General features: G+C 41.7%; 1 protein-coding gene across 2 annotated transcripts; it reads left to right on the forward strand.

Moving 5' to 3' along the window:
* Positions 1-1223: 1223 nt before the first annotated feature.
* LOC125517286 (calcium-transporting ATPase 5, plasma membrane-type-like) lies at positions 1224-18171 on the forward strand. 2 transcript variants are annotated; one of them, XM_048682468.1, is made up of 35 exons: positions 1224-1364; positions 4164-4415; positions 6310-6426; positions 6514-6571; positions 6769-6860; positions 6946-7077; positions 7179-7268; positions 7447-7516; positions 7959-8029; positions 8118-8201; positions 8295-8372; positions 8448-8519; positions 8752-8835; positions 8952-9034; positions 9324-9432; positions 9511-9566; positions 9638-9680; positions 9751-9834; positions 9929-10066; positions 11031-11096; positions 11175-11273; positions 12213-12323; positions 12390-12557; positions 12688-12747; positions 12999-13160; positions 14025-14141; positions 14287-14385; positions 14467-14604; positions 15191-15291; positions 16131-16176; positions 16271-16405; positions 16836-16943; positions 17033-17124; positions 17307-17401; positions 17604-18171. In XM_048682468.1, the coding sequence occupies exons 2-35, from the start codon at positions 4221-4223 to the stop codon at positions 17633-17635; spliced, it is 3285 nt and encodes a 1094-aa protein (XP_048538425.1). In that variant the 5' UTR covers positions 1224-1364; positions 4164-4220; the 3' UTR covers positions 17636-18171. The 2 variants fall into 2 exon arrangements, with proteins under 2 accessions (XP_048538425.1, XP_048538424.1); XM_048682467.1 differs by lacking the exon at positions 1224-1364 and adding an exon at positions 3719-4032.
* Positions 18172-20702: the final 2531 nt, after the last annotated feature.

Consider the following 20702-nt stretch of genomic DNA (forward strand, 5'->3'; position numbering starts at 1 on the left):
TTAGAGACTTTTTTATCAAACGAGAGGGACTTTTTAGGTACTAAACTAGGAGTCTTTTTGGGACTTTTTGAGACTTTTCCAACAATGCCCCTTCATACATTCATTGGCCCGCCACCCCATGGTGTTGTTTGATTGTTATTTTTCTATATACTAGGGACAACATAATCATTTAATAACCTTTATGAAGGGACTAGAGACTTTTTAGTCTCTAAAAACAAATATGGAGGGACTTTTTAGGGACTATGGACTTTTTAGTTGGGATTAGAAAAAGTCCTAGGACTAGAGAATCAAACACCACCTTACTTTCGCTCCTTGGGTTCCGTGACGACGATTCATGCAGTTGCATGGCAATTCCTCAATGCCATACCGTCTGGTAGTGCATCAGCGTCACACGGACACAACCCATGAGTGATGCTTGATTCGTCGTCGTCGCCAAGTCGTGATGCAGGCATGAGCATTTATCCGCGCCCACAAGCGCGAAGAAACGCGGAAATTTCCTGCCCAAAACGACTCCAACTCAGGCTGCGTGTCAGTAGTACCTTCAATTCAGGCTGTGCCCCGGCACCAGTGTTTCAGAGGTAAACTATATTGCCAGTAGCGTAAACCAACCGTAAAGCGATCGTGTTTGCCTCAGTTTTCATCAAAAATAAAAATAAAGCACGATCACGCAAATCGGCCACCGTCCCCAGTGTTGAAACGTCGTGTCGCTCTCTCACGATGATCTTATCGGCGCGCGTCATCCTGCCGACGCTTCGATCCATGCCGGGCAAAACAGGGAAAACCGGTCGCCGCCGACGCAGATTGGCACGCACGCGCGACTGATGATATGAACTCCTTGCTAGCCCTAGCTAGTTGCTTGACTTGCTGTTGCACATACGCCACACGGCGCGTGTGATTGGCGTGTCAGTGTGATTTACCGTGCCAATAAGCGCCTCCGATTATCCTGAATAAAAAAAGAAGAGAGGAAGCACCTCGGATGCACATCTCACGGTCTATAAAAAGGAGACGAGCCCAGCCGGCCAGCGCCGCACAAGTCTAAAGCCAAAAAGCACACTGAACGCCTCGCTTCCTTGCTCACTGCCGGACGCAAAGGTGCGGCCAGCTTCCCGGCCAAGCCCGCACGTACGGAGTACATATGCTGCCCCGTGTCTGTGTGTCAGACGCGCTTGCTCCCTGCACCAACTGGCTACCTACAAGCTAGCTAGCTAGGCTCCATCGGAAGCAATAGCCAGCCAGCCAGCCTGCATTCACCCAAGGTACTCATTCCGCGCGCCACCTTTCTTCCCTCGGAGCCCGGCCGGCGCCGTCTCCCTCCCTCCGCCCTGCCCCGTCGCCGTCGATCTCCGCCGGAGAAGCTGCCCGAGGTACGTGCGTACCGGCCGTCGGCCGAGCGGATCCGGCTTGCAGTCAAGCGTGTTCGATTCCCTTCGCGTGGGTTCTCGACCGGTAGCGCGGCTTCATTTTCTTTTCCTCTCTCACGTCAACAATGTCAGGAACCTGACCTTGGGCAACGCCAGTGACTTTAGTCCCATCTCGGATATGGAAGGAGGCTAGGAGCTCCTTATAAAGGAGAGTGCCACACTCCCTTCAGGTCGGTCTTTTGGTATGTTGTGAGCTTTCTGCTTATAGTGGAGTGTTCGATGCGCACCGGAAACGGCCGAGCATATATCGATGGACCGGGAGCTGGACCTGGGTTACTAACAAACAAGCGTCGTCATCACCGACACGTACCGTTTTCCTATTGCCATAAACACACCGGCTCCCATACAAGGCCATAAATTATCGTACGTATATACTCCTTCCAAACAACTTTCGGCCGGCGTGTCTTGTCGGATCATGTGTCACGGGACGATTAAACTCCCAAGAAATTAACACCGACTTTCGACATAGACAGCGCTCTCTCTGTGTCCTGTGGTCTTCATCTGCTTTTCGTTTAGCGTGTGTGAGGTTAACTGCGTACACGTTTATTTAGCCGTAGTCGTACGTTTGTTCCACACGAGAGGGTTAATTAGATTGGTCTTCATCTGCTTTTCGTTTAGCGTGTGTGAGGTTAACTGCGTACACGTTTATTTAGCCGTACTCGTACGTTTGTTCCACACGAGAGGGTTAATTAGATTGGAAAATGAGCACAAGGCGAAGAGAAAAAGGAGGGTAACCGCGTCCGTACGTGCGCGCTGAGGGAACCCATGCAACTCCTGTGACGGCCGGGCACCCCACTGGAGACGCACGGGATGGTGATCCCCACGGCACGCACCAAAGCACACGACGGGAGTAGATCAAGGGAGCAGCCGTCTCGGTGCGAGTCGGTACACCGGAGTCGGGTCGGTCATACGGAGCTCGGAGCAGGTGCGGGCGTGAGGTCACCCACGACGGGTCGACGGCGACTCGACTACATGTCTCAAACTATAGTCAGTCCCACCGACCCACCCCGACGCAGTTGTTTTAGACCCCTTAAATGCCGTCCATGGGTCGTTTTTAAGAAAATATGCCGTCCATGTGCCATGTTATCTATAGAACTTTCATGAAAAATAAAATACTCACTCCCTTCGTCTCATAATACAAGAATGTAGTGTTAAAAACATTCTTTTATTATGACATGGAGGGTAGTGTTAAAAACGCTCTTGTATTATGAAACAGAATGTAATGTCAAAAACGCTTTTGTATTATGAGACGGAGGGAATAATAAATTGGCTATGAAGCATTAATGCTTGCATATGTGAAGCATGTGATTGAAAATGAGTTACATGCATATCATTTTTTTCCTTTTCGAAAAAAATGCATATCATTTTTGTTGGTCCATATGCTATACTATACGTGGGCTGTAGATGGAGATGCCACTTCACTCTCTTCACCCCTCACTCCTCCGTGAACAATTTTGCTGACACAAAGGACTTATTATACTTGCTCTTAGCCCGAGCGACCCTGAATCCATGATCCTACTTTAATATGTTTATTAATTGCTTCCATAATCGGAAAAAAATTTCAATATTGATAGCCCTAATTCCTTAGTAACATATTTGTTAGGAATTAGCCTCGTTTTCTAAAAGCACAATCAACACCAAGTCTGGTAGTGAGATGGTTTGTTCCCGCCTGACGGTGCATACCGATGTTAACATACGGAGTTGGGAGAGCACCGTTCGATGCCAGGCGTATCAAAGTTGCGGAGTGAAGCCACCAACGATGTGCCATTTGCGGTGACAACATTGGAACCGGACCTCTTCGGACTTGGGTATTGTTTGGGTCGTGATGTGAAGCGACTTACAATGCGTTGTGAGGTTTAGATGGAAGGTCTGCTTCGACGATGATGCCAATTTGACCGGGATGTGGTGGCGGCTCGAGAGAAATATCCGGAGAAAGAAGATGAGTTACAGCGCGTTTGTTTGGGGCAAGTTGGAGGTGGGGATTGGGAGTTGGAGGCCCGTGGGACTTAACTTCCCTTGATGTATTAGATCTACGGGCTTGCACAAACCAGTTGTATTTTCTTAATGAAAAAACTCTTAAATAATTTCTTTGTCTGAAAATACTTGTCGGAAATGGACACCGTGCTATGGAAAAAGAGACAATAATATACTGTATCACGATGTGCCTTTTGTGTTGCACATATACACCGGATAGATGCAAAGAGCTGGCTTTCCTATCACAAGAGACAATCCTGTTCGCTCAACTTTAGCTATAGACGACGCGTTTTCTGTTGAAGTTCGGATCCGCCCATCAATCCGTTGCCCTCAGCCCACGCAACAGAAAGCGAAAAGGAAGGAAGGAAGGAAGGAAGAAGGCGGAAGAAATCCAAGTGCGTGAAGCGGGAAAAAGGCACGGAGGAAGGAAGCAACGCGGAAGCAGCAGACAAACGAAACCAGGCCAAGCCCCCGAATTCGGCCGCCGCACACTCGCTCGCTTCGTTTCCTCCGCCGCACGCCTCATCCGCTAGCCCCCATCCCCACCCCCCCCCCTCGCCTCGCCGCCGCGACGACGGCCCGCTCCGCCTCCGCCGCCGTCTGGGTCTCTCCGGCGTGCGGCGGCGCCCGCCTCGAGGTGGTGGCCGCACTGCCGGATACGTTCGCTTGGTTTTTTTGGGGGGCTTAGGGCTTGGAATTGGATTTGCGCTCCGTTTTCGGGTTTTTTGGTCTCTACTGACGCGGTGCTGCTGCTGAATGTGCGCGCAGATCGGGGGCGCGGCGGCCGCGTTCGTGCGGTGTCATCTCTCCTGAGGAAGCGGCGCGATGCCGGCCGGGGGCGTCGGCGTGCAGGCGCCCGAGGCGTCGCCGGGGCGCTACGTGCGGCGGGTCGACGAGGTGCCGCCCGACGACGACGGCTGCGACGGCGTCTTCGGGGTCGACGTGCGGGGCCCCGGGGACGGCGACCCCTTCGACATCCCCGCCAAGCGCGCGCCCGTCGAGCGGCTACGCCGGTGGAGGGTGAGTCGCCATTCCTTACTCAACTTGCTGCATTGGGCTCGACTTGCTGGGGGTTTCAGGCAGTGTGCTTTGGTTGGCGGCCATGCTTGGCACCGCAATGCGGTTTCGTTTCGTGTAGATTGTCCCCTTTTAGACGGGTTTAGAGTGTCTCCTTTGTTTTTGGTTGGTATTGCCACCCAAATGTGTTGGTGCCTGGTCTGGTGGAGCATGTGTTGTCGAACTTATTCGTTGCAACCAACTAGTTCCATTTTATTTATGCACTTGTAGACAACTTGAGTAGTCCCCAAAACTGCGGTGTGAAAAGCTCCAGAATGGTTGGAGGAAGAATCGTGGACCTCACTTTAGGAAAAATGCGAGAGACATGGTCATATCCCCCAAAATTGATGAGGCTTTGATGTTTTTCTATCACAATGGGTTGCTGCATCCACAACCTAGAGGTTGGTGAGATGATTAGATGAATTAGTTATTTTAAGCTTAAAATGTCTGGTGTTCTTTGGGTAGATATGGGCTCATACATGATCACTGGCTGCAACTGAGTTTTGAGCGAGACAATGAATTGCACTGAACCTAGCCATGGACATCTACGTCTGTTATCATGCCATCATCTCTTGGTTGATGAGTTGGAATAATCTCATAGGGGCAATAAGAGCTCAGGATTTTATGTTACTTGGCCATGCATTTGAGTGTGCTGAGCGGTACACATAATATGAGGTAACATTACAATTTATTAAAGCATGGATAGTTGGACAGAATGAAGGGATCAGGTTTAGCGGAGAGTGATGGTGGACTTGCTTAGTTCTTGGCTTGCCCTTGAAAGCAGAAATAATTTGGGATCATTATTGCAGGAAATCTTTTTATTTAGTTGATTGGTTTACTCTGTTGGATGGATTTAACAAGTGGAGTAGACACTTCATACTTGGGTGTTGACATCAAAGATGAGTGTTTAGATTGGATACATGCTGGGACAGAGAAGATAGAGTAGTTGGCAGAGAAAATTCTCCTTAGTGAACCTTTTACTACTTGGCCGTCTAAGTCACGTCGCTAGCAGCAAGATATACACATTTTGGTCGTCTAAGGCGAGCTGTTTTGTCTAGGATATATTTCTCCAAGTAGTTGCAAGACTTAATTCACAACATGGTGATTCCACTTTCTGATATGTATCCTTATCCAAACTCAAACCTAACACTCGATTTCATCTGTATCCGAGCCTCTTAACTGGAACGTACTCAAACTAAACAAGTTATTTCCTGCCTCGCCGAATATTCTAATCTTGTGCTGTAGCAGGAGTGTGGACTCCTTTCCTCTGATGTCCGCAAGCCTTATTGAGTCTGAAACACATTCTCCCCGTCTCCTTCCAAACCCTCACACGTCCTACTCTTGTCATGCAATTCTACAGCATTGCTGGAAACATATTATGGCTGGACTGCATACTAAAAGTTGCATTGAAACAGCCCAAAAGTAATAGTTGTTTTCTTTTGTGGGCTGCAGTTATCTTCCATGATTTACATTTAGTTCCACCCCTATAGCAGGGCTCAGTAAGTTAACATTATTTGTTCTTTCCTGTGTAGAGCTTTTGTTGTGGATGAAGCATATGATTGACATAGTATTAGAAAAGATGGATTGCTCTGAATTCTACTCCTCCAATTCTACTTTGTTGTTGTATTGCGTATTTTTTTGTTCATGCATGTTTGCATGCACATGCGCTCGCATTGGAAGTAAAATTCTTTATATGTTCATGCATCATTTAAATATTTCTTAGGGCATGTTGGAGCTGTATGCTCACACCAAATTTGCACTATTACTTTTACTAGCGCTACGGCACATTCAATCATAACTTTTTTGTAATCAGTTTATTAACTCTACACATTACTATTATGGTTTGTTTTATTTGCAGCAAGCTGCACTTGTGCTCAATGCATCTCGGCGATTCAGATATACACTCGACTTGAAAAAGGAGGAAGAAAAAGAACAAATAAGGAGGAAGATTAGGGCTCATGCTCAAGTCATACGGGTATGCATTCAAGCTTTTGTTTCTGCAGTATATATGTTTTATTATCACACTTTTCCTCTTTGATGCTTTAGTTTTGAATTCAATCAGGCTGCACTACTGTTCAAGGAAGCAGGAGAAAAGCAGAATGGTGATACGGAATTACCAGGTAACTGCCATGGGCTCATTTTGTTGTTGTACACATAAGATGCTGTCAGCGTCTTGATTATGTTCTCTGTTATTTTGCCCTGTGAGGATTGTGTCAAGAAATAATCGTGTACTCAGTGGAGGACGATCCTGCACCTTGTTAATAGTAGTTCAAACTGTTAATTCTTTTTTAATTACTTTGATGTTTCTTGCATGCAGAAATTCTCCCACGGGGGTTTGGAATTGGAGAGGATCAACTTACATCGATGACAAGGGATCATAACTATTCTGCTCTGCAAGAATATGGAGGGGTATGCACCATTCCTACATGCAAATTAGCTGGAATTTTCAGCTTCCGGATCATTAGTTAATGTGGTATCCTTCTTTGGCCATTAGGTTAAAGGGCTCACAAATTTACTGAAAACAAACCCAGAGAAGGGGATCCATGGTGATGAAGCAGATCTGTCATGTAGGGCGAATGCTTTTGGGGCTAACAGATATCCTCGCAAGAAAGGAAAAGGCTTCTGGGTAAGTTTCTTCAATTTTTAAAGGTATTGCAGTACCAGTGATTAATCCTTCTTACTGTGTTCTGTGTTGTGACAACACTGTGTTCTGTGTTGTGACAACAGGTTTTTCTCTGGGAGGCCTGCCAGGACTTGACATTGGTTATCCTTATTGTAGCTGCAGCCATTTCTCTTGTATTGGGCATCGCAACAGAGGTGGACTCCTTGTCCACCTAACCTTTTCCTATTTCTTTTGTTTTATATTTTGTCTAAGTGTCTTAATGGTTGTGTACATTTTCTCCCTTGTGAGTTATAGTTCTGGAGCATTTCCTTATGGATCAACCCTTTGAACATTATGTTTTTATTTTGGTTCTAACTTTAACAATTTCGTTAGGGCATCAAGGAAGGATGGTATGATGGTGCAAGTATAGCATTTGCTGTCTTTCTTGTGATACTTGTTACTGGTATGCTGTTTTCTTTCACACATCCAACACCTAAGTAATTCAATATTTTCTGATATTAAAGATGGATACAATAGTATCATTATTGTACTTTAGCAAGATGGACATAATGGTTTTTGAACTTGAACTTTTCTTAACTTGGGATTCTGCTGTAAATTTGGAAGACAAACACTAGACCTTATTTTCTTGGGTTTATTCTTCAGTAGTATGCTTGGGTCCATAATACATTGTACCTGGAAGATAGAGCAATGTTATTTTGGTTTTGTGCCTCAACTAATATCAAACATGCGCTTTAAGTATATGTTTCCATCGTTTTCTCATGCACTTCATTTGTTTTAACTTCACTTTCTCTCCTTCTGCTCACTACGCCCATGAAAGGGTGTCCAGTTTGAACAATCCAGTTGTACCTTTCTAAAGACTCCTTTTTTTTGTCTTATTGTCTTAGCTGTCAGTGATTACAAACAGTCCCTTCAGTTCCAACACCTCAATGAGGAGAAACAAAACATTCAAGTCGAGGTTGTGAGCTAAACCTAACATAAGATTTGACCATTTACTTGCTACTTTTGGTCCTCTGATGGCATTGTAATTGTGGTGTGGTGACCAGGTTATTAGGGGTGGTAGAAGGATTCAAGTGTCAATCTTTGATATTGTGGTCGGTGATGTAGTAGCTTTAAAAATTGGTGATCAGGTAAGATGCAGCAAACAAATATGGTCTGCGTGGCTTATGTTTGCGTTGTTTACATTTCTAATATATCATAACAAAACCAAAACCACCTTTTAGGTTCCAGCAGATGGCATTTTAATCAGTGGCCATTCTCTTGCCATTGATGAATCCAGTATGACCGGCGAAAGCAAAATTGTAAGTTATCCCTTGTTTTTAGACTCCTACGTAGAATCAATTTGCTAATGAGTAGTAAATGGGGTCCTTGATTAGGTTTTGAAGGATCAGAAGTCACCTTTTCTAATGGGAGGATGCAAAGTAGCTGATGGTTATGGTACCATGTTGGTGAGTGATCATATCTTGTTATCTCCTCGTTCTTTTTTGCTTTCTGTTTTGAGAATCACATGTCTACGAACAAAAAGAGGCAATTGGGGCTCATTTACTTATTCGTCCCTTGGACTTGAGTATTCCTTACCTGCCAGCTAGATTAATCAAAGAGGGGAGTGGAATTGACCTTTTAATGTTAATATTAATGATTTGATATGATTCCACTTGCAATTGTGCTACTCAAATGCAGGTAACTGCGGTTGGTCTAAACACTGAATGGGGTCTATTAATGGCCAGCATTTCAGAAGATAATAATGAAGAGACTCCGTTGCAGGTTTTTTTTTTCTGTTTATCCTTTTGCTGATGGTCTGAATGGAATTTTTTTGAACAATCTGTGTGCAATGTGAGTTCTGATATGGTTTATTCACGGCCTTCTCTTTTCTGTTTAAGGTGCGGTTGAATGGAGTAGCAACATTCATAGGCATTGTGGGGCTTGTTGTTGCAGCAATGGTCCTTGTAGTTCTCTTTGCAAGGTAAGACTCGTTCATGTAATTACCCCATTATTTGAACATTGTACCTTCAGCATGATGTATGGTTCGTACAAGGGAAATAAAGTCACAAACGTATAAACCTGTAACTCTTATGCCTATCCTATGTTCATAAGGGCAGTGATCTGTTGCTTTTGTATCCATAATATATGTACATACTTGAACTTTTCCTTTGCTCCCAGATATTTTCAGCTTTTAGGACATGCTTAGGAACTTTTTTTTTGTTTCCGTGTATCTTACAGAACATACTAATAGTTTTTTCCCTTACTCACAGATATTTTACAGGACATACTACAAACCCAGATGGTACTGTTCAGTTTGTTAAGGGGCACACAGGTGTGAAATCTACAATATTTGGAGTAATAAAGATACTAACTGTCGCGGTATGTAATGATTTAATATTTGGTGTACCTGAAGCATCTTTTTCTTTTCTAATTCTTACATTGCTAAATGCAATTTAGGTGACTATTGTCGTCGTTGCTGTACCTGAGGGACTACCGCTGGCTGTGACACTAACGTGAGTCAATATAAGCGAAAATTTTCCTTCATCATTTTGAATTTTAGTTTTCTGACCTATATTTTTTTCAGCCTGGCTTATTCAATGCGGAAAATGATGGCAGATAAAGCTCTGGTACATATTTTTGCTATCTGTTTATTTTGTATTCTGTCTGTCATCACATAAATCTACATGTCAATTTCAGGTGAGGAGGCTTTCAGCTTGTGAAACGATGGGTTCTGCTACAACAATTTGTAGTGACAAGACTGGTACATTAACGCTCAATCAGGTTAGTTATTTTTAGCATCATAATGGATCTTCACTTCATTCTATACTATCCTTTATATGACCATTTAACTATGTGTGACTTTTTGTTGCTTAAGATGACTGTGGTGCGATCAATAGTTGGGGCGATAGAGCTGCAACCTCAGGCTACTATTGAGAAGTTGTCACCTACAGTGACCTCTCTTGTACTTGAAGCAATTGCACAGAATACTTCAGGCAGTGTGTTTGAGCCAGAGGTGATGCCACATGTATCCACTACTCAATGCCTTTTACTGCTGCATTTAAACCGCATACTGATAACACGGACGCTGGTCGCAATCATCTTTGTATTTTTCTGAAAACCTATTTTCCTGCTATAAGTTTGTCTATTGAAGTAGTACTAGGATTTCGAGGTTGGGATTATTTTCCGAGACGTTCCTCTCTGCTATTCTCAAAAGAGATCAACCTTAATTGCACATTAAATGCACTTTTTTTGTATGTGTAGAGGAGTCTGTGTCTATGCTGAAATGTCATCTATTTCATAAAATACGGGGCATTTTCTGCTTTTGGCAATGAGTATCAACCACTTGACACTTTTTACTGCTGCACTTAAACAACATACATGATAAAATGAATGCTGGTCACTATCATCTTTGTAATATTTTTCTTAAACACATTTTGGCGCTCTGAATTTGGCTGTTGAAGTAGTGTTAGAATTTCAGGTTGGGATTATTCTCTGAGACGTTCTTCTATGTTATTCCCAGAAGAGAACAGCCTTAATCGAACACTAAATGCATTTTCATAGATGTTGCAGTGGAGGCTGTGCCTATGCCAAAATGACACATACTCCCTCCGTTCCTAAATATAAGTCTTTTTATAGGTTTCAATAAGGACTCCACACGGATGTATATAGACATATTTTAGAGTGTAGCTTCACTCATTTTGTTCCGTATGTAGTCCGCATTGGAATCTCTAGAAAGACTTATGTTTAGGAACAGAGGGAGTATTTCATAAAATACGGGGTATCTTCTGCTTTTGGCAATGAGTATTAGCCGTTAACAGTCAATACTGTCATCATTACAATGCCGTTTCTTTAGGGTCCCTGCTATTCTTTGGCCAAAAAAGGCCCCCTTCTATCAATACTGCTAGTTACAGTTGTCCATTTTTCATTTGATGTAATTGGTATCCTGTCCTACATCGCCCTGATTCTTGACTCATCAGGATGGTAGCACTGTCGAGGTAACAGGCTCACCAACTGAAAAGGCAATTCTTTCTTGGGGTCTTGAGGTAAGATTTCCTGAGCATTAAAACTTTCTTCTGCTTTGGGTGGCTATATTCTTGCTTATCCAGTTGCTGCCTTTTTAGCTTCATATGAAATTTGCCTTGGAGAGATCAAAATCCGCTATCATTCATGTTTCTCCATTCAACTCAGAAAAAAAACGCGGAGGCGTTGCAGTGATTGGGGTAATTTCTTATTTCACTTTCAGCTGTATCTATAATATTCTAAAATACTACTCCATCCCAAAATAAGTGTCTCAACTTTGTACTAACTTCAGTACAAAGTTGTACTAGAGTTGAGACACTTATTTTGGGACGGAGGGAGTAGTTTATTACTACTTTGTTATAGCACATTTTTCATTGAATGATCATATTTGCCCAAAAACGAGTTTTCACTAGATGTGTCTAGCGCCTGGTTTGCAAAGATGTACTATATTATGGGACGGAGGGAGTACTTTGATAAAGAGGAACTGGTCTTAGGGCTTGACCCTTATATTGCTCCATGGGGCTTAAAGATGATTATGGGCTTAAATGATTTATTTAGGAGTGCTTGACGTCCAAATTTCCTTTTTTTTTCTATACATATCTGATATATCAGTTGAGTTCAGTAGTTCACCATGTCAATCTAGGATGCATGGTGTCATTCATATCTTCAGATCATTTGCCTTTTCTAAGCCATCCTCCTTGCCTATTCTCTGTCGGTCCTTAACCTATTGCTATGATTTTGGGACAGCAGAACAAAATAATGACCACCAGACTCGCAAAATTCTTTGCTCAACACATATCTTTAATTCTAACATATATCCAAGAATAATTTAGAAGTTCTGTTATGTGCTAATATTCTGCTATGCCTTGCAAGTCACGAAAGTGGCTCCTGCGGTCTTCATGGTCTAATTTAACTTGGTTTGTGGCATACATATACTTCATCTGATGCTTGGGAGACTTCAATTAATAACAGTCTGTCACGTGTTCATCATTGTGTTGAATTTGTTATGATTGTGTTGTTAATTTGGTTTAGCTAGAGTGCCATTCTTTTGCATGATTGCCAAGTGTTGTTTACTGTTGTGCAGTACATACCTCTACATACCTCAACCATATACTGAACTCAGTCATGTGTTTATTCAGAGAGATTCAAATGTTCATGTGCATTGGAAAGGAGCTGCGGAAATAGTTCTCGCGTTATGTACAAATTGGCTTGATGTAGACGGCTCAACTCATGAAATGACACCTGATAAGGTAAATGACTTACACACCTTTTTCGGATTTAATTTCATAATTCCCTGTCTCAATCTGGTCTTTCAGGCTAATCACTTCAGGAAATACATAGAAGATATGGCGGAGCAAAGTCTTCGTTGTGTTGCTTTTGCTTATAGAAATCTTGATCCGAAGGACATTCCATATGAGGAACAAAGAATTAATTGGGAGTTGCCTGATAATGACCTGACTCTTATTGGAATTGTGGGGATGAAGGTACATGGACAAGACATGCAAATCCTGAATTACAATATTGCATATAAGGATGCGCTTCCTTACCTCTATTTTTGTCATAACTTTTGATAGCCTTTTGGTTTGTAGCTGAGTCATCCATGTTCTTTTGCAGGATCCTTGCCGTCCTGGAGTGAGAGATGCTGTTGAGCTGTGCACCAATTCTGGTGTTAAGGTTTGTGTTTCTAATTCATGTGTTGCCGAGGGACACTAAGAACTGTTAGAAACAGTACAAGTTATATTTGCCTCCGATGACTGTATTTGTATGTCCTGTGTAATTTATATATTACCGCTGCATGTAATTATCATTGCTACCTTTAAATTTGTCAACTATATTGACACCGTTAAATGTTGGCATAGTAGGAGTGCATTATTGGAGTTCTTGTCATCACTATAAGCTAACTTCTGCAGTTTTTGAATGGATAGGTACGGATGGTAACTGGAGATAATCTGCAGACAGCTAGAGCAATAGCACTTGAGTGTGGAATACTCACTGACCCCCAGGCTTCTGCACCAGTTATAATAGAGGGAAAAGTTTTCCGTGCATACAGTGACGCCGAAAGAGAGGCGGTTGCCGACAAGATATCTGTAAGACCATAACTCGTTTGTGCTTGCCAAAATATTAAATGTGTCCTAAGTTTACCGAGCTAACCTAATGAGAGTATTTTGGGTTGACTTATGCTCTAGAAGGTTATTGTCATGCATCTTGTCTTGTAACGTATTTGGTTTGGCAAGATTGACCATAAACCCAGGCTGATATATTTGAAATCATGTACATTTTATGAGGATCAATCGCTCTTTATGTTATCTGCTGTTCTGTATAATGCTTCTACCTTCCCATCTGATACTTGCTTTACAAGTATTTGAAATTTTGAATGCAGCTAAAATGGCTGGCTTGCAAATTCTAGTCAAATAACTCTTTGCTTTAGGAATATAGGGAAAGAAGCTGGGAATATATATATATATATATATATATATAGAACCTTCTAAACATGGAAATTCCATGCAAGATATAGGGAGCACAGTATTGTACTGTTGTCTGCCTTATTCGGTTCTTGTAATTGGTGATGATTACTTGTCTGGTTTGACATATAATTTCCCTTTCTCAGTTATCAAGGCACAAAAAAGGTCTCTTATGCCACTTTGTGTAGTATATATATCATTATATCTATGTTCAGTGATAGTCGCATGCTTAACTTTTACCTTTGTACAAATACGAAAAATAATGAACAGCTGAATTTGTCTTCCACTAACCTATAGATACGGGAAATATCATGATTACACTTTGAGCTTGGTAGCTAATTTTGTCACGGCATTTCTGGTGCTCTATTTCATGTGATAGGGTAGATATTCCTCCTCCCGTTTGAGTCCATATGTTATCTTGTGCAATACTTGCTCCTGCTGTTAACATCATCATTGCTGGTTAGCCTGATTCTCAAAATCGCATTGCAGGTGATGGGAAGATCCTCTCCGAATGATAAGCTTCTTCTTGTAAAGGCACTGAAGAAGAATGGCCATGTTGTGGCTGTTACTGGAGATGGGACAAACGATGCCCCTGCATTGCATGAGGTACATGCATGAGTTTGTATTTTGAATGGGTAAAAGGACATTGGCTGTTTATTTTTGAATGTATACAAAGAAGGATTATAAATGTATTGAGTTGAATAGTTGATGCTAGTGTTTCTAATTTCAGTCTCTCATCCCTCCTATTCAGGCAGATATTGGTCTTTCTATGGGCATTCAAGGAACAGAAGTAGCTAAAGAGAGCTCAGACATAATTATTCTGGATGATAATTTTGCTTCAGTCGTGAAGGTTAGGCCTGTTTGTAACTTAATGATCTTCTCATCCACAGTTGATTAGTGTCATTAAGTCTGTTCACATTTAATGTTCTAGGTGGTCCGCTGGGGTCGTTCTGTTTATGCAAATATCCAAAAGTTCATTCAATTCCAGCTTACTGTAAATGTTGCGGCTCTTATAATCAATGTGGTTGCTGCTATTTCCTCGGGCAATGTTCCTCTAAATGCTGTTCAGGTTTGTCACAACATTCTTATTTACGTTTCTTAGAATTGTTGCCAGATTAAAATCATTTTCCATATTGATAGTTTCAATGCTAGCCGTGTCTGAATATTCATAGTTAATTGGATCTATATGCCATGCGCTTCTTCCACCACTTAAGAGTCTATTGAATCATTGTGCCAGCTAATATAGTTAATTAGAGACCGCATTAGAGCAGTGTTAGTCTAATTACTCCTTTTTGCTACTATTCTGGACTAAATCCTGCTTGTTGAATGCACAAAATTAACCATATCAACTAAGCGACAGTTTCACATGGAAATCAAAATTTACATCTGATGGGAAAATTCCATAGTAGTTTATCGAAAGAGTATGCACCAGTGATGGGATATCTGTCAGGATGAGTATTTTCTGCTGAGAGTAACATCTTGTGAAAATCATCATATTTGTGTCATAAATTGTTGAAGATCAACTATGAAAATAATCTTGTCATGTTCCGTAAGGAAACTCTGAATGAATAGACATGAATTATCAACTTAAGTACGTATTAAACTTGTATAGATTTGCTACAGCCAGATGTTTACTTGTTCTACTGTTGAGACAGCTTCTCTGGGTTAATCTCATAATGGACACACTCGGCGCACTTGCATTGGCTACTGAACCACCAACGGACCAGCTTATGAAAAGGACACCTGTTGGACGGAGGTTAGTCCTTTTCCTTTTGAAACTGTTATCTAACGTATGTGCATTAAGCTTCTATCTGTATTTCTTGCTGTGCTAACTTTCAGTCTTTTATAAATATTTAAATCATCAACCTATCCTAAGCGCAACTTTGAATCTCATAGTCATAGTTCTCTTCCTCAAATCAAGGTTTTTGAGTACACCCTTTATCTTTTTATTAGGGTCCCACAGATTTGAAGAACAGGGAAGTTTGGCCAACAATTACTCCCATAATATATAGGATTAGTGATGCAAAAATGGTATCATCATATAAGCATATCTAGTAGTATTTATAGAATTTTGTGGTTCCTAAGAATTACTCCAACAATGTATTTATGAGGGCCCACAGATTTGAAAAACTGGAAAGTTTGGCCAACAATTACTCCAATAATATATAGGTAAAAATGGTACCATCATATAAGTGTATTTGAATTTTGTGGTTGCTAATAATATACCGCAAAAGAGACATGAGTCCAGGGACTTCGACAAAGAGAAATAATTTGGTGATTGTGTTTTTTTTGGGGGTATGCTTATGTTTATTGCCGCAAGGGCTTCTTCATAGTTTATTGCTATTTAATCTTAGTTGATTAATTAAGCCTTATCCTAATCTGTTATTTATACTGTGTAAACCTTCTTGATACTGTGTCATTCGAAATATGTTTGCTGGTGAGAACCAAGAAAAAGTGTTACTTATACTCAATGATTCCAAATCGACTTTAAGCATGCAAAAACATCCTGTAACAATATTTCATATAATTCTTGATTGGCATTAGTGTTGTGTGTACACTTAAAACAATTCTAACATTAGTCTGCATATCATGCAGAGAACCTCTTGTGACTAATATTATGTGGAGAAACTTGTTCATTCAGGTATTGGTCTTTTCAGATGTTAACTGTCAACTAATTATTTTACCGGCATATTTTTGAGTCAGTTACTAAGGTCTTAACTCTTGTGCAAGCACAGGCTGTCTATCAAGTGGCTGTTCTTTTGACGCTTAACTTTAGGGGCCGAGATCTTCTGCATTTGACTCAAGATACCCTCGAACACTCCAGTAAATTGAAAAATTCATTTATATTCAACACATTTGTCCTGTGTCAGGTAACTTCCTGCCTTGTTTAAGCACTTTTACTTTATTCGGAAGCATGTTTCCAGCCTTATGGTTGAGTCTGAATATACTACTTTTCTCTCTGGGCCACTATGCGCATCACCCACAGCTTTACAGTAGCATGTTTCTTTATTATACGGTACAGTTACACACGCCTCAGTAGCTCCCACAGCTGGCTTAGAAAGAGTTTAGTAAGATTGGATTTTGATTAGCATCAAGTAATATAGGGATAAGTTCATTTTGTTCAGATTGCCTTCTCCCTATTTGTTCAAGTTTGTTACTGTTCAAACTCTATAAGCAAGTCTTTTTGAAATGTGTAATCCCTGTCTATGGTCTCATCTTTCTCCTAATCCCTTCCATTCAGCATATGCATATACCATCTTGCTGCTTGACAAAGCTCTACTTTTTCATTTTTCCCAATAGGTGTTTAACGAGTTCAATGCACGGAAACCAGAAGAGCTGAACATATTTGAAGGAGTTTCAAGAAACCACCTCTTTTTGGCCGTTGTGAGCGTAACCGTCGTGCTGCAGGTAAAATGAGAGAAAACACAAATGTATGAGCGGAAACAGACAACCTTTGACTATCTAGAATTTCACTTTTGTCCATAATTTATTCTCAGGTGATAATTATTGAGTTCCTTGGGAAATTTACATCAACAGTGAGACTCAGTTGGCAGCTCTGGCTTGTTTCTCTTGCTATTGCTTTTATCAGGTGAGATCCCTGTCCCCGTTATGAACCTACTTGTGTTGTACAGATGAGTAATGCTTTTGAAAATATTTTATTTATCAAAATTGCGTTTCAGTTATTAATTTGCTAATGTAGCAGTTTGAATGAACATATCAGACTTTTGACTGTGGCTTGCTTGCTTGTATACTATTTCTGTGTTCATGTAGCTGGCCGTTGGCTCTTGTTGGAAAGTTCATTCCAGTTCCCCAGACCCCATTGAAGAATTTGATCCTGAAGTGTTGGCCAAAAAAGAAGAAGCAAGGTACCCATGGTGTCTCAGTTTTGAAAAATAGCTGCTGTATTTTTTTATGTGTGAAAATACTTGTTGTATCCTCAACCATTATCCTGTCTGAACCTGTGATCTAGTAACTATGTAGAAGCTACATTTTGTTTCCTTTCTGGCCGTTTTGTTGAAACATCCATTTTTCCCCTTCTCAATATCATCTCGGTGTCTCAATGTACAGGTGACGAAGGAGCAGCTCCTCCACCGGTGTGACACTGAACGTCTCTCCCAAGTGGCAGAAATCATCAGCTGCCAAAATTCCAGTTCTGGTGCATATAGATGCTTGGATAAATTTGAATGCTGATTTCTTCTAACTACGCTAGCTAGCTTTTACCTGACTAAATACTCGGGAGGTTGAAGCCAACACTAATGAGACGCTTCGTCCTCGCTTACTCGTAAGCTGGGGGTCTGAAGCCGACCTGAACTAAAGACCATTTTAGTAGCCTAACAAAGGTCAGGAACTCCGTCGGCTACACACCTGTACAAATGGTGCAGCATGTCTAGAATGTTCTTGCAGTTGGGAAGATCGCTAGTAAACAAATTTCCTTTTGGATACGATTGATGTGTATATCGTTTCGTCTAGGTTCCCTCATTTCCTCTAGGATTTTGTTCTAGTGAACTAGTGAGTCCTGTGGAGAGAACTCTGGGCTTTCTTTTGAGTGGTAATGTTTGTGTGGTCGAATCATGAACTTGCATAATGTGCATTAAATTGGTACTGACTTCAGTAAAGCTACCTTCTGTATGCCAAACCTTGTGAACGTTTATGTTTACCTAAAAATGGTACAAAGCGCACGTGCCTGATTTTGGCTCTCCTTTACCTAAATGCTAGTACAAAGCTCTCTGGCTCCCCGATCGGCCGCACGTGAGACGTGATGCGATGAGCAAAACAGATCGCTAAAAATATCTTGCCTCCGTTTTTCTCTCTTTCCTCGCCTTGATCCTGTCTCATGTCTCTCTTGCGTGTGGCTGTATCAACCACATCCGCCAATGCATTGTGTGGGGACTTGGTATTCTTTTATAGCTCAGAATGCGAGCAATACCAAGGAAGAGGGAGAAGTCTCGACACTTAGGATTCAACTGATCACTGGGCAGTCTGCTGAAAATCTTCAAATGGGTTTGACATTTCAGTTTCCTTGTGGGAGAGAGTGGACTGTTACCCCAAAGGACAACGAGTTCTTGGTACAATTTCCCAATAATGAGAAGTTGGAGATGCCAATAGGAGTGGATGAGTTCAAACTAAAAGGGACCAATTCTTACATTAAAGTTACCAGAGTTGTGTCAGATGAGATACCCGTGGGTAGAATGTGGTCTGTTTGGGCAATTGCAAGAGGAATCCCAAAAGAGATGAGACACTTCAAAGGGATTTGTGAGATTGGGGCCATGATAGGTGCTGTGGATAATGTTAATATGTAGTTATTGAATGACAAGGGGATTGTTAGGTTCTTGGTGGATGTTAGAACTCTTAGACCATTCCCTCTGGCTCTGGAGTACTACATTAAACCCCATCTGTACGGAGTAGTGATATCTATTCAAAGTGTGGTGGAGGCAGGGAATCTACGTGAGCCTGGAGAAGAAGGAGGCAATGCTAAAAGTGGACTTGAGGATTTCTCTCAGAAAGGAAGAGATGAGAGGGAAGGGAATGAAAAAAAAGAAGGCTGATGGACATGGGTGTTGGGAAACGTAGTAGAAAACAAAATTTTCGCACCTATGATCACCCAAGAACAATATGAAGATGCATAACGGGTTGTGATCAATGATCGTTACCGACTCCGAAGTGCAGCGGAAGTAGACGAGTTAGTGTAGATCGTACTTGAAGTCCCTCGAATGATGATGATGATCCCACGAATCGCCCTCGAACGATCCCTCAAATTGAAGACCGAAAGCACGGCCTCTCTACTTGGTTGCAAGCATACAGTCTTCACTATCCGACAACGCTTTGCCGTCCAGAGCTAATCGTCCCCGGAGAATTAGAGAGAGGAGATTAGAACCACACATGGCTTCTAATTATGAGGATTAGAGGTGGCTAGGGCTAGCTCTAATTAGTCAACTAGGACCAACAAGAACTAGAACTAGATCAATTAGAGGAGGCTCCAAAACTTGTCTTGTTCAATTGGGCACCAAACCTCCACTATATATAGGTTAGAGGGGGGAGGGAGGGAAACCCTCCTTGGGGCGCCTGCTACTTCTTTGAGCCTGCGTTGATTTTTCCCTTGAAGAGGAAAGGGTGATGCAGCACAGTAGAGATAAGTATTTCCCTCAGTTAAGAACCAAGGTATCAATCCAGTAGGATAAACGTGCAAGTCCCCAATAGATGCACCTGCACAAACAATCAAACACTTACACCCAACGCGATAAAGGGGTTGTCAATCCCTTCACGGTCACTTGCAAAGGTGAGATCTGATAGAGATACATAAAACTAAACAATTTTTTTTGGTTTTTTGGTTTATAGATCTGAAAATAAAAGATTGCAAAATAGTAGATTGGAAACTAATATGATGGAAAATAGACCCAGGGGCCATATGTTTCACTAGAGGCTTCTCTCTTGAAGGCAAATAATACGGTGGGTGAACAAATTACTGTCGAGCAATTGATAGAAAAACGCAAAGTTATGATGATATCCAAGACAATGATTATGCAATATAGGCATCACGCCCGTGTCAAGTAGACCTTTGGGGTAACAGTCCAGCATGCATCTACTACTATTACTCCACAGAAGTTATGATGATGTCCTCCCTGCATCTACTACTATTACTCCACACATCAATCGTTATCCAGCATGCATCTAGAGTATTAAGTTCATAAAGAACGAAGTAACGCCTTAGGTAAGATGACATGATGTAGAGGAATAAACTCAAGCAATATGATGAAAACCCCATCTTTTTTATCCTCGATGGCAACAATTCAATACGTGTCTCGCTACCCCTACTTTGTCACTGGGTGAAATCACGCAAGATTGAACCCAAAGCTAAGCACCTCTTCCATTGTAAGAAAAACCAATCTAGTTGGCCAAACCAAACCGATAATTTGAAGAGAAATACAAAGATATCAAATCATGCATATAAGAATTCAGAGAAGATTCAAATAATATTCATAGATAAGTTGACCATAAATCCACAATTCATCAGATCTCGACAAACAAACCGCAAAAGAAGATTACATTGGATAGATCTCCAAGAATATCGAGGAGAACATGGTATTGAGAATCAAAGAGAGAGAAGAAGCCATCTAGCTACTAGCTATGGACCCGTAGGTCTGTGGTAAACTACTCACGCTACATCGG

The sequence above is a fragment of the Triticum urartu genome, chromosome 6, assembly GCF_003073215.2.
Source record: "Triticum urartu cultivar G1812 chromosome 6, Tu2.1, whole genome shotgun sequence".
NCBI classification, from domain to species: domain Eukaryota; kingdom Viridiplantae; phylum Streptophyta; class Magnoliopsida; order Poales; family Poaceae; genus Triticum; species Triticum urartu.